The sequence below is a fragment of the Mustela putorius genome, unplaced genomic scaffold (genome assembly GCF_011764305.1).
Source record: "Mustela putorius furo isolate JIRA1106 unplaced genomic scaffold, ASM1176430v1.1 tig00000242_pilon_pilon_pilon, whole genome shotgun sequence".
Classification (NCBI taxonomy): Eukaryota; Metazoa; Chordata; class Mammalia; order Carnivora; family Mustelidae; genus Mustela; species Mustela putorius.
Window position 1 is genome coordinate 5,548,025 of NW_025421325.1, and position 14,497 is coordinate 5,562,521.

A 14,497-nucleotide genomic window follows, 5' to 3' on the forward strand; every position below is an offset into this window, starting at 1 on the left:
AACAGCTTAGGGTATGAATGGGATGTCCGAGAGTTCCCCCACCAACACACTGTGACCTGTTGCTACTCAGACCCCTGCTTCTCAAGAGTTTTCTAGAATTTCAATATATGTGGCTGTCCTTCCTTTGTGTTTCAGAAACCAACTCTCTGTCTTCACCGTGTGAATCCTTCAAAAGGGACAGGAAACCAGATATCAAGAAACTGATAAATTTAAACATATTTCTATGGAAAAACACACTTAATACAGTTGGTTCCCCAGACACATTTTAGTTATCTGAGTTTACTGATTTACAGTGAATGTGTTCTGGGGTGGGATGGGGGTAGATGTAGTTGTAAGAGAGCCACACAGGGGATCCCTGTGGTGATGGAATGGTTCCATATCTTGATTATGGTGGTAGATACACAAAATACACATATGCAGATGTGTGCATGTAAACCTGGGAAAATCTGATTAAGACTGGTAATTGTGTCAGTTGATATCCTGATCGTGATAGTGTACTATAATTTTGTGAAATGTTACCATTGTAGGGCCCTGGTAAAGGGTACATGCGATCTCTCCGTATTCATTCTTACAACTGCAAATGAATCCACAATGATCTTAAAACAAAGTCTAATTAAAATGTGTTTGCTATTCTAGCGTCAGAGTATTTAGGAAGATAAAATTCATATGTGCAACACAGAAGCAAACACACATGTTCACAAACAGTAGCAAGGTTCATCCTACCATTGTAGGTACATACACATTTTTGCTACCAGTTGGAGACAGTTTTGTGTTTAGGTAAAGGATTGAATCTAAATTTGGTGTCATAAGGCAAAGCTATCTTCTTTAGATTTCATACAAAGAAGACAATCATGACTATCTTATAATTTTCCTATCCTGGTGAATGTACATGTTTAATAAAGAAGAAAAATAATTGAAAGTTCATAATTCTATATTTGTATTGATTTTTATATTGAAGTGTCAAAAAAATTATAAGGATCATGTTTAAAAAGGCAATCCAAATCCATATGTAAGGACTTGGAGGAAATCAGCTGCATGCTTTATGTTTTCCTACATTGCATTGTTTTACACTGTTCATGCTGTCCTGGTCCATTCAGGCTACTAAACAAAAATACCTTAGACTGGGTGGCATAAACAAGGGTTTGTTTTTGTTTTGGTTTTTTATGTCCTGGAAGCTGGAAGTCCAAGATCAAGGCAGTGGAAGATTCAGTGTCTGGTGGGAGCCTGCTTCCTGGTTCATAGACACTGACCTCTTGCTGTGTCCTCATATGGCAGAAGAGGTGAGGGAGTTGTGTGGGGTCTTTTTAAATAAGGGCACTAATCCCATTGATGAGGGCTTCATCTTTCATGACCTAATCCCCTACCAAAGGCCCCACCTCCAAATAACATCACATTGGGGATTAGGATTTCAACATAGAATTTTAGGTGGACATGAACGTGTGGTCTGTATGTAAGCATAGCATAATAATGTCTTATTCTTGTGCTACAGCAGAAAGCCTTCCATTTTTAGCTTCAGATAAAGCATTTATAGATCATCTAGCTGTTCTGCTTTTTTAATCATACCGTAAAGGTCTCTTGACTCAAAATAATTGGGAATAAGATATTTGATTACTGAGAATTAGTGAGCTTGTTTGAAACATAGCAATTTCCAATTTCAAAGGACTCACAGAATGTACAATATATTTAACCCAATCACATAAAACCCATTGTGGAATGAAAGGTAACAAAATAGTTAACATGATGCAATAGTACATATATATTTAGAATTGGGAGATGAAATTTTTTTCACTATCTGGCAGGGTTTCATTAATTTATTAATTACAGTAATTACTGTGATGACCAAAAAATAAGGAATGTTACATTCTGCACATTAAAAAACTTAATGATCACAAATGGTCTACATTGCCGGTCATCCCCCCCCCTATAAATAGGATGTATTTAAATCATCTGCAATTTCTAAGGTCTTAACACTTTCAAATTTCTTTAGTTGAACACATTTCTACAAAGATGCCAACTCATAATTTTTGTAATGTTTGTTTTAAAATAATTTCAAACATAACCAGCATTAAAATTTACTTCTTTCAGGGGCGCCTGGGTGGCTCAGTGGGTTGAAGCCTTTGCCTTCAGCTCAGGTCATGATCCCGGGGTCCAGGAATTGAGTCCCGAATAGGGCTTTCTGCTCAGCCGGGGGCCTGCTTCCTTCTCTCTCTCTGCCTGCCTCTCTGCCTACTTGTGATCTCTGTCCATCAAATAAATAAATAAAATCTTTAAAAATAAATTTTATTTCTTTTAGGTTAAACTGATAAAATGTCTACTACGTGGTAGATGAATTTTTTTCCTACTCTCTTCTGTAATCAAGCATTTTACTTCACGCACAGTAACCTGGTTCTCTTGGCAGAACAGCTGAGGTATTGCTAGAGGGGATGAGAGTGGGAAACATCACCGACAGTGGGGGCGTTCAGTACAGCCAGGACAGAGAGTTGTACCTCTTTCTTAAACACACTTGTCATTTCTTTCCTTGATGGTTTGAATTAGGAAGCTTCTTACAGCTTTGGGACAATTTTATTCACCCCACCATTGGCCTAGTTGGAAGAAGCGTGCAGCCCCAGCAGACATGAGAGGCAATCAGACTTCAAACCAGAGGCACCGACCACCTCAGGGGTCTCCAGTACACATCAGCTTCCTAAGAATCATGAAAAATTTCAGAAAATGGGTGTTGTACAGCATTTTCACTGCACAAAATGTCCCCTAATGCTGTTAAGAGTTCTAGGTGCAGGTGATTTTTCTGCATAATTCACTGGGACACCTAATCCATAATGAACTTTAAAACATAATTGTAAGGAAACCCACTCCACTGGTAGTGAGAAATTTTTTTGAGAAATTCATATGGTTTTATCAATCTTTGTATTTTTACCTTACTCATTAGTTATTTAATATCTTAGTAAAATTATTTTTTTACCCTGGGTATCTTCATTTTACCTAATAGTGTAAATGCAATTGGGGACAGCTCTAATCCAATTGGTTTTAAAATACCTCAATATGCCACCTAACACATATATATACTTCTCTCAGTAGTCAGTTCTAATAGCCTTTCAAAAGTATACTAATAGACTGAGGCAATTAATCTGCTGCTTGGTACACTTCTTCCTTCTGGCTGCTAACCATCCTTTATTTAGTGAGTTGTCGCCTTAGGACATCTCGGCTGGGAGGGGGGAACGCCTGATTCACCGGACTTCAGCCTCTACTACCCACTGGCAGAAGCCATTCACTCAGAAGGGTGTTAGCCACATGGCACGTTAATGTAGTAGCTTCGGGGCGCCCCACATTTTTGTAATCCTTTTACATGAATACATTTACAATTTTAGTTTTGTGTTGACAGTAAAAAGGCAATTTTATTGTGGCAAGACTAACTCACACTTTCAGCTCCAGGTAGCTCAAGGACCAGTGTGGTACCACTTTAATTTGACTCATCACTTAAAACCCAGCCACAGTGGAATATGCTACTGCAGGAGGAAATGAGCTCCCCATTTATCAGAGATTTTCAAGCCACGCTGAATGACTACCTGTAGGCACATTGTAAAAAAGATAAGCGAATCAGATAACTTCACATTTATTTTCCCACTCAGTGACTATATGCTTATTTGAAAATCACTCCAATTCATATTAATCTTTACCTAGCTCCCTTGATTAAGGTCCATAGCACTCCAAAACCTGCAAAAAATTGAGCAACTCTTTGCTCCAGGTCTGAAAATATGCACCAAAGTTACCTGGTTAGCACAAAACTTTCCTATTTTCTCTTTCGTAATGACACAATCATTGTTAATTCTTCCCTTAATGCCAGCATAATTCTCTTAGACTGTTTTTTCGCTTGGGAGAACCTCGGAATGGTTAGTTATATGCATAGTTTATTGGATAACTCAGTTATTTTGTTTGCCTCTTCAGTCTGCTGTAAATTACTTTCTGCTCTTTTTGTCTTGCTTTCCCGTTTGGTAGTGCCCTTTTTCTTGTTTTCTTCATATATCTTCTCTTATCTGAGAGGAACTCCACTTTTGAAGCTTAGGGATTGTCACAAGGAACCTACTTAGCATGTTCTTGGATTTGACCTGGATTTGGTTGTTGTCTAGGTGGTGTCTAGGCAGATCTATTACTCATATCTTCTGTGGAATGTTGAGTATATGAGTTTCCTGGCCTTTCTGATTCTCTACAGAATGCTTGATGTTACATGTTAAAAATGATTTCTTGATAAAGATAAAAAGGCACTGCTACAAAGTTTGTTAAGATGGAGTTGAAGTCTCTGAATTTGGATAAATTTTGCAGTTTTACATATAAATTATTTCCTTTTTCCTTTTTTTTTTTCTCTCCAGGTATGTCATGGATGCAAAAGGTAGAGAAAAGAATTGGTGACAGATGTCCTACCACTGGAAAGAGTAAATCAGGCCACAATCAAATGTCCTTCAGGTGGGACATGACACATAATCCACACACCTGCGCAAATCCTTTATTAAAGCAACAATCAAAATACAGGATGGAACACATGGTTTTTGTTTTGCTACTATAACATCAACTTAAAAGTCATTTGTTTGTATCTTTAAATTATTTTTAAAAAGTGAACATTCATAGTTCACGAAATCAACAGTTTGACATTTTGCTCAGATAAAGTTTTTCATCTTATTTTCCAATTTTAAAAAAGGACATCCAGAACTAGAGCTATAGCAAGCCAAAACCTAAGTGCAAGCAAGCATCTTCTTCGACCCTAACTCATTGTAAGCAGCTCTATGGTGTCTGACAGATACATCTGAAGGTTTTCATTACTGGTTAAATAAAATCAATTTATGCCAGAATATTCTTAGAGCTATTTGTTTTCTATTTTTACATTCCCTAACAGCTTCGGTTTTGATTGTGGTATTCTAAGTATTAGCCCCCTTAAAATTGGTATCTCTAAAATCTCAAAGATCATTATCCCCCTCAGATGATTCTTTCTGTGTAACAGACACACACTCAGTCCTTTGGAAAACATACTAAGCAAGTTTCTTTTGATTTTTTTCCCCCCACCATTGATTTGTTGAATCCAAACCTGGCTAATCACTGTAGAAACCCTAAAAAAAAAAGTCATTAGGAAAATGAACTTTGTTATCTACTGAGGGATTTTTAACTGAATAGGTGCATGTCACAATGTCTAGTTTCTTGAAGGTATCAGGTGCTCAAAATATGTGTGTGAATATACAATGAAATTTGGTAGGCTGAAAGAGTACCAGTAAATTAGTTTAAAAAGGAAGACTAGAAACAGGGATTATAATCTTAAGGGAATGCCAAAAGGATCTGTGAAGATAGGTGCAGAATAGTCACAGAGTGACTGTGCTGATTATAAAATAGAGTATATGAAAGATAAGTTAAATGTCCCATTTTCTTCCCAAATGAAACACTGAGAGGAAATCCCCTGTGAACAGAACCATAGGGGCCGCCAGTAAGAGTTTTAGCACAGTACAACACTGTATTTCAATCTGCGAATAAAAGTTGTCGATTTGCCTTTCTAAAACCGTGTCTCCAGTGGCTGGGATGGGTGTTTCTATAGTTAGGCTGATTTGTGTTGGCTGCACTACACTGAGAGGGTGCCTGTTCACAACATGCAAATACTCTTTGTGCCTTACATTTTCTTCATGTGCTAAAGAGCTGAGCAGATCCTAGATCACCGACAAATAACAATCCAAGCATTAGACTTCAAACATGTCATCAGTCCATTAAATAATTTACACAGCCGTAGTTCAATTCAGTTTTTTTTGTCAAATTGCTTTCTTATCTCACCTTTGCCCTTCAAAGGGAAACGTAAACAACACAGACTTCTACAGTTAAAAATGAAACAAACAATACAAAAGGTAAGGGGAGGATGGAGATTCCAGAATCCCTTGTGGGATGTCAGGCCTTTTAACCTCACTTTTGAAAAAAAAGGAATGTTCACAAGCATCTGAGACAAATCCTTCCAGATGTAATGGCACAATAATGGTTGGGATGAGTGAGAACATTCAGATCTTTTTAGAGCAATTTCTATACGTTATATGTCACATTTGGTTCCTAGAGATTTTAGTCAAGTATTAATATTTTTTTTGCCGAGTATGATATACAAAAAGATGAGAACAGTAGATGTGCCCTAAATATATGAAAATATAATATATAAAAGAAAACCATTATAAATTACATAGATTTTTCAGTATAAAATTTTTTTTTCCATTTAGAATAAATACCGTCCAAGTTTACAGGTCATCTAAGTGAATTAAATATGCACATGTATCTGAATCATTTTCAGAATTTCAAGAAAAAAAATTGTTAGAGTTATGACTCAGAAACCAGAAACTGTGTGATATTGAGAATGACTACATAAGACCCAAAGGACATGGCTTGGGATTTAGTGTTAAGGTTTTAAAACTGCCCAAATGAGCCTGATGCGCATGCGTGCACACAAGCACACATACCTACAGCCATACTTCTATGCATTTCTATGAAGCTGAACAGTTTATCTTTGAAAAATCAGCTGAAAGTCACAAGGTCTTTCTGCATTTTATATTCTAGAAGGAGAGCCTTTCTCTCATAAAGAAGCTGTAAGATGGATAGGAAGAGCGCAGAATTTCAGGAAGGAGCAATCTCCATTGTAAACCAACCTCCTTTTAGGTTGGCCATTATTGTGTCAAGAGCTTCTTGATGCCTCAGAAGGGAAAAGTTTGGAAAATCTGTATAATCATCTCCCCAGTCTTAAGAAGCTAAAACCAATCTGGAACATTCTTTGGTCACACATTTCTGCTCCTGCTTCATAAAAATATCTGCTGATTTTACATTTTTAATTCCTAATCAATGTCTAGATCGTACTGATGCCTTCTCCTGTAATTTCCATGTGGAAATCTGCACATGGGTTTAAATGGAATGAGAACTGAACAGAATGGGGAAAAGTTCACATAATATCACAAAGTGAGCTTAAATCTCTGTTCTTGTTTTGGACACCTAGATCCATACTAAGAATCTGCTGACCTCCATGACAAGTGGATAATGTTTATATTCTGAGAGGTGGAGATAAAGCTGGTTTGCAACACGAATACATAAAACCCTAGCCAGAGAGCCCATCGGGAGTCATGGTTTCTCCTGACTGCTGAACTACTAGTTGCTTTCCATGATCACCCAAGACACTTCTAACTGGATGCCAGCGGTTCCTTCCTGGCCAAGTGATGTCTGACCAAACTCCAGGTCTTGTCAGAGTGCCTTCCACATGAGTTATCTATGAATGAAGAAGCCACCCCTAAAGCCAAACCCACCGTCCTCTGGCTCCAGAGCCAGACACATTTCTTGTAAAAATCAGGACCACAAAAGCAACCAATCTCCTGTCTCTGTGTTTTGCTCCCAATGTTGTTTGTCTCTTGAGTACAGGCCATTCCATCTTGGCATATTACAAACTTTCTAGAAAGCAGTAGATGTCTGAGCTAGAAGGGATCTTGTGACTCATCAAGCACAACACCCATATTCTGCAGAAGAGAAAGACTAAACCCTGGAGAGGGGAAGGGAGTTGTCCAAGGTCACTCATCCAGATAGAGACAGAGTGAGGACTAAACATCTGGGTCTGCTCTCAGTACCAGCGTGGCCTGTATAACCTCCAGTGTCATGACCCCATCACTTGATGTGGCCATGACCTTTAAAACTTTAAGGTTCTAAGTGAAAATGAAATACCACTCATTCTCACCATGATTAAATTTCAACTATGAAAGTGATCCTAATGATGGTTTGGGAGAGAACAGCCATAACTTGCTTAAAATGCTATGATTATTTGAAATTGATCCTCTTTGAGTAAGTCCTGCAGCATAAACAACGTGAGCTGAACCCCAGAGTAGAAAGTAAAAATCTGTTAAGTACCTGGAAAGAGAAAAGCATGATGATATTTATTTGGTTCTGTGAGAGTGAGACCATTTAGATGGTGCTCAGAGTACATCTAGTCTCTCTCCTCTGACAAAAGGAAACTGAGACCCAGACCTGCCCAAAGTCAGGCAGTTGGTTATTGGCACGGTCAGGTAAGGTGTTGGCCTTTACATAGACCGACTTTTTCTTCTTTCCATCATCATTCAGTCTCATGTACAACTGCTTTCTTGTAAGACTAAAAAATAATTCCACAATCTCACATGAAATTTGATGACACAACTACACCATTTTTCTAACCTTTCACGCTCCCCTTCAAGACTAATGAGTTAGCTCTGTGGTTCATAAAAGTGTGGTCCACAAAAGGACCTGGTTACATGGCCTCACAGATCTTTCTTTTGCTGCCCCAGATCCAGTGTTTGAGTTACCCAAAGGCATATGCCCCTGCAAGCCCTCCGGGGAAGCCAAAACTCTACAACCTGCAGGGATTCATCAAATGCCTCTGTCCTTGGAAGCAATACATTTTCCAAACAAAGAATCTGTTTTTCTTTGTAGGATGATGTTATGTAACCATAAAAAGAGCAGTTTTCATGGGTAATATGGGTATATTCAACCTTTTACCATCTCCCTCCATACTTCAGTTGAGCTCACCAAAAGGCTCTCAGAACTGGACAGGTAAACACATTTTTATTTGGCCATTAAAGTGCTATTCCTGGACAAAGGTTTTCTCAGTTTCACAATAGCAGCTTCACTGGAAACCAAAAAAAAAAAAAAAAAAAAAAAAGTGATGTGTGAAAGTGGGCTTGGGAAGTGACAAAAATAATGAGCCTAGTAACTATGGAACATTACAACTTGACTTATAGATATCAGCCCTGCTACTAGAGTGACTGATACCAAAGTCTGTGAGGTACATGTTCAAGGGGAAAATAAGGACAAAGTGGCCAAGAGGACTAAACCGGAAAGAGCAATTAGTATTTCTATATCGACTACTCCATTATAAAGGAATAATGACAGGAATAAAAACTGAGAAGAAAGTGCAACAAACCCATGTACGTGCATTTGCTATTGTAGCAGACCTATATTTTTTTTTTAAAGGAAAAGCAATGCAGTGTGCATTGGACAGGGCTCTTGAGCTCAGAATATCTTATAGTAATATTTTCTTTGCCAAAAGGGCATCACCCATTAAGGTATTTGGCAGAGAAGAGCCTCTAAAATTCGTATCAGGTGGACAGACGCCTTCTGTCCAGTATTATCGATTCTGCACCCTGATGTTTCTCGCATCCTTTTCTACTGGGGAAATTCCAGTCACATCATACCTGCACTCAGGAGTTTCCCCTTTGAAAATGGCATCACTCCTACCTAAGGGATGAGAGTCTCCTGGTAAGGCTTAGCGGCAAGTGCGTACTACATCTGCACTACAAGGAGCAGCCCCTGATTTTCTTGATATGCATAGCTTTTCGTAGTTGATATTAGACATGGCTTTCATAAATAATGCAGGTGTTTTTGTCATGTGCCACCGCTGGCTCTGCAGTTTCCAGGTGGGCTGGTGGCAGGACTCGATCTAATACCTCAACAGGCGTTGGTTCTTCAGATGTTAGCTCCGTGGAGGTTATATCCGTAGAAGGCTCTGCAGTTTCTGGGGAATGTTCAGCAGACGGTTCTGTCTCCTCTTCATCTTTGACTTCAAACTGTACACCATCTGGGTCACCCACGGGATCTTTTTTGGACTGCGGGTGCACAGACACCTTGATGGCAATTTGCTGGGGCTGCTCATGCAGCGACGAGGCGTCCGAGTCAGCGGTGGGCGAGTCACTTCTCTTCAGGGAGTTGGGGATCGTGTAAACCTCATCCCTGTCAGAGGCCTCCTGGCCTTCTGGAGTATGCCGCACAAAATTCTGCCCCTGCTCCTCCAGCCCAACCACTTCCATGATTTCCTCCATGATAGTCCTACAGTTCATAATGAGGGGAGGCAGAGGCACACTCCTGGCAAGCTCTTCAATGTAGCGGGCAAACTCCATGGTTTTGAACTGGGTGACTTTGGCAAGCTCTAGAGTTTTGGCTGAGGTGATGATGGGGATCCGCTTGGCAATCTCAAATGCCTTTTGCAACTTCTCGGCGCCTTCTGTCCTAAAGAACTCGTTGATAGCTTTCTCGGTCTTCTTCAGGTGGCTGCTCATCATGCAGAGGCGGGTGATGTTCAGGATCATGACAACAGTGAAGGCCACGAGGCAGACAACCATGTAGTAGACGCCCATGTCTCCAGAGGTAAAGATGACTCTCAGGGTCACCGTGTTGTTCACAGTGCCATGGACGTTAGAAGCAACACACGTGTATTTACCTCGGTCCGAAAAAGACACCTTGGTGATGTTCAGGAGGCCGCTGTCGTGCATCTGCCATTTTCCTGCTGGAAGGAAGAGTGGAGAATTCAACCAAGGACATACAGGTCCCACCAAAGTGTCTATGAACTCTCACGTTACTAAAAACAACTCTTGCTACGACCGCTGCTGCTGCTTCTACTACTACAAATGATAATGACAATGGACCTTTACCATGCACCAGACAGTGACGTATACTAACTCATTTCATCTTCAAAACAACTCCAATGAGGCAGGTATGAATCCTGGCTCCCCTTCTCAGGATGAAAAAACGAAGGTGGTGTTAGGTTAAACCACCTTCCCCAGGTCACCAAGTTTGGAAGGAGCAGAGCTAGCTAAAGAACTCAAGTTCAAAAGGCTATATCCTTAATCCCAAAACTATACTATGAATTGCCACGGCTTTGTGAGAAATAGGAAAAATAAACCATCTGGAAAATCTTGTGCTGTTAAAGAATGCTGTAAATGTAGCATCTGGTTTTCTAACCTGCCTGTGAGCATGGCTCTGCTGGATATAAGTTCACTGGGGAGTTTAATGCATCTCAGAATATAAGGTATTTTAGGATCAACATAAAATCTACAGTAAGTTAATTAAATTGTAATTGTTTACCTGGGTTTCTCGTATTTGAGGTTGGAGTTATCCTTGTATGACCTCAGTTAACTAAAATTTAACATATCCTTAATTTTGAGAATTTACAAGGACTTGTTTATAGTACTTAAAAGCTACAAGCTAACAATGTGAACCTTCAGAGGCTGGGCATGAATTACTATCAATTTGTTTTAGCCTTGCAAATTATAGACCCATCAAGTTGAAAAGAAGCCTCACATAATGGGGAATGCTTGTTGGTAAGTGCAATTCTTATTTCCTTCTATGGCCTGGAAAGGATCTAGTGTTGCCCTGGCAATGAAGCTCTCTGAATCAGGAGAAACTCTTTAGTTGGGACTGACTCTTAGTTTGCCTGTGCGCCCACATGTCAGAAGACCCCTGGGAAACATGACACAATGTTTGGCTGCCAGGTCTTGGGTCTGATGCTTTCTGAAGTCCTACGAGCTCCCTATACTGTCCTACAGAGAAAGGAAGGTCCAGATCAAGTCCCTGGGAGTTCTGAGGAGCAGGCAGGCAGGTAGTTCTCCATAAAAGCGCTCCAGTTCCCTAAGCCAACTGGAGGAACCTCTCCTGAGAGATGAGGTAAGTTAACATCAGTTTCCCTTTTAAGCATCTATTCTTGACCTGCATTGTTTTCTTGTTTCTTCCCCTTCTGGCGGTGACTTTTCATTTTTTTAGAAGTCTGGTATTTCCCCAAAGCAACAAGCAACATGTTCATGTTCCCTTCCCCACCCTACTTTAAATTTGTGAGCACCTAAGTGACTATGGAAGGAGGCAAAAGAGGGCCTTCTTTTTTCCAGCATCTTCTGGTCCAAGGAACATTCTTCAGAAAGCTAGGCAGAGCAGCAAGGTGCCTTCTGAGGGCCTGCAGTTCCTTCTCCTTGCTAGCCAAGCTGGATCTGGCAGGGCGCCTCTCGTTTTATGCTGTCCCATTACTTCGCTTTCTGAAAGAACATCTGTGGAGAGTGGTTCCTGGTGTCCCTGAGTAACCCTTTTCTAACAATTCAGCCAGTGTATTTTCCCCAAGAATAGAAAACACTGGTCTGGAAAATCTAGTGAATTTTCAGTTTCTTGTGACTGTGTCTTAACAGACAAACCTAGGCACCCAGTCTACGAAACCTCTCATTTAGATGGGGCTGGGGCAAGCCTTCTACCCTCTTTGTTCCCTGAACTTGGATTTTGATAGTTCAGCTGCAGATCTATTCAAATATGGAAATGATCTGAGGCAAGGGAAATTATCCACTGACTTTCTTAAAATTTACATGTTTCACGGAAGTGGACGACAGCAGACATAGGAAAAAAGCTCTAGATGACTGAAAGCTTATTGGGGATGTGTAAGGTACTTGGTTCTAGAGATTTACAGACTATACTCAATAGTAGTTTCTCAAATTTACCTTCCTTCTTTTGTTGGAAAATATAACAGAGAAAGCATGGAAGAGGGCAAGGTGAGGTGATTTGTATGGGGAATGGTGACGGCCAAATTGTTACCTCCTAACCACCCATGGCCACTCCTTTTATGGAGGAATTACCTCCAAAATAATTGGAACCTGCGCTGTAGGAGAAGAAATGCAAACAAGAACACTAAACTGAGAAGGCAGGCATCCGATGGCACTATAAACAGCTTTATTTTCATACCTACATAATAAATAGTTCAGTGATAACTGTATTCTAATTGTTATGGGTCACAAAGCAGGTCTTTGGTAGCCCACACACACACACACACACACACACACACACACACTTCCAAAGACTACAGTGTCAGAAAAGCTAAGATACCAACCTCAAAGGTGATGTATATCTGTATCTTTTTTTTTTTAAAGGCTGATCCTAAGACTACAGATTTCCTCTCAGTCTAAGCCTGACCTTTGATTAGTACAAAATAAAGCTTTCTGCATGTTCTACTACCATTTGGAGCCCTGAAAAATAGGAAGATGGCATAAACTGCACACTGAGAGTATCTCCCACATCTTCAGGCCCAGACACACAAAGAATCTCCATATGGAACACAGCAGCTGGGATCATCTTGAGAGCATTTTCTCTGCTGCACACTGCCATTCACCTCTGTCTATAAATACCCTGCCCTGAGACTCGTTCTGGAAGGGTCCTGACTTTGGCTTTAACTTTAAAGAAACAAAAATAACCCACAATGACTGTCTCAGGAAACCATCAGGGCTATACATGGAGTGGAGATACAGTGCTGTTCTCATGTATTTAAGATGGTAATTGAGTGGGAATGTCAAACTTATGTGTTGAATTTTCATTAAGCTGCATCACTTCACAAATAAAAACCTAAAATGTCAGCAGCCGATGCCAAGTCCGTTCTACATGCAATGACTTTAGAGGAAAGAAAGAGGCGGTTGTTTAACCACGACTTTCTGAATATATTACCAAAGATGATGTGCAAAATGTTTCTCTAAAGCCCTTGACAGTGGTTCACTTATTCACGTCCTGTGCCTCGCTCAGATGGTGGCTCATCTTTCAGAAAGCTCTTCCCCCAACTCCTCTCCACCAGCTGTGGTCCTGTAAGGGGACCCTCACCTGAAGGCTTCATGATAAAATACTGCCACACACAGTAGGAGAGGGATGCTGGAGTCTCCTCTACTGGAGACCAGAGTTTGCCAAGGAATCTGTCACAGTCTCCCCAAGAAACTCCAGACACCAAAACCACACGTGAAAATCTCCCACATGCGAACAGAAGTAGTGTGCGGACAATCCCTCCTTTGCAAAGAGAAAAGCTAACAGATATTTCTTAGCTGTCATTGCAGTGTCTATTACGTGGCACAGAAAAAAAAAAAAGAGAGAAAAAAGAAAAGGCTGACATTTTTAGAAGGGCAGTGATCTTTTTAAAATCTTGTTCATGCCTTTAGTCAACAAATATTACTGGGTAAATTGCATTTGCACTGGGTTCTATGCTAGACTGTGCAAATACGAAGATGAGTAAGATCCCTGACGAGAAAATCATCCAGCCCAAGAAGGGACATCGACAGCTACAAACAACTGTGGATCACTTGGCAGAGACACTGGCCCAGGGGAGTGGGGCTGAGCACCAGCTTCTTAGAAAGGTATGGGGTGAGGGCAGGCTGGGGGATACAGACAGGAAGGGGACGCCACGAGGGTATGAGCAAAAGAGGGAAGCCAGACACTGCTCCTCCAGCTGACCGACAAACACCAAAGAGAAGGGGTAGGGTGGAGACAGGGATAAGAGGAATGCAGAGTCAATTATCCCAGTGCTTAAGAGCTTCCTATTTATCCTGTGGGAGAACAGGAACCCCTTGCCCTGCAGGACTTCCCCCTGACAAGCTAGCCTTATTTCATTTCTTCGAGCTGCCACAGGACCTTCCCACATGCTTTTCTCTCTGCCTGGAAAGCTCTCTTCCCTCCTCACTCCAAGCCCTTACCTTACACGTTCTTAGCCCAGTTTAGATAGCACCTCACCTCTCATTGCACTCCCTGAGAAAGCCTTCTCTGACCTCTGATTAAACCAGTCAAGAAAATCAGAAAAGTCCAGAAGCAGATGCTGATAAGCATGGGAATTTTAAAAAATAAGGAAGATATTTTAAATCAGCAGGGAAAAGAATTTCAGGATAATTGACTATTCATTTAAAAGAAAATAAAGTTATACTCCTAT

The 14,497-nt window shown here is 40.5% G+C and overlaps 1 protein-coding gene across 11 annotated transcripts in view; it reads right to left on the reverse strand.

The window, feature by feature from the left end:
* Window positions 1-4,448: 4,448 nt before the first annotated feature.
* MFAP3L (microfibril associated protein 3 like) overlaps window positions 4,449-14,497 on the reverse strand; it is a 39,872-nt gene continuing 29,823 nt past the window's right edge. For 10 of the 11 annotated variants that reach the window (XM_004758090.3, XM_013059178.2, XM_004758091.3 and 7 more), the window contains one exon: window positions 4,449-10,294. In XM_004758090.3, the coding sequence (XP_004758147.1) occupies window positions 9,360-10,294 (935 nt within the window). In that variant the 3' untranslated portion in view covers window positions 4,449-9,359. The remainder of the gene's footprint in view (window positions 10,295-14,497) is intronic. The other variant, XM_004758092.3, reaches the window with a different exon arrangement.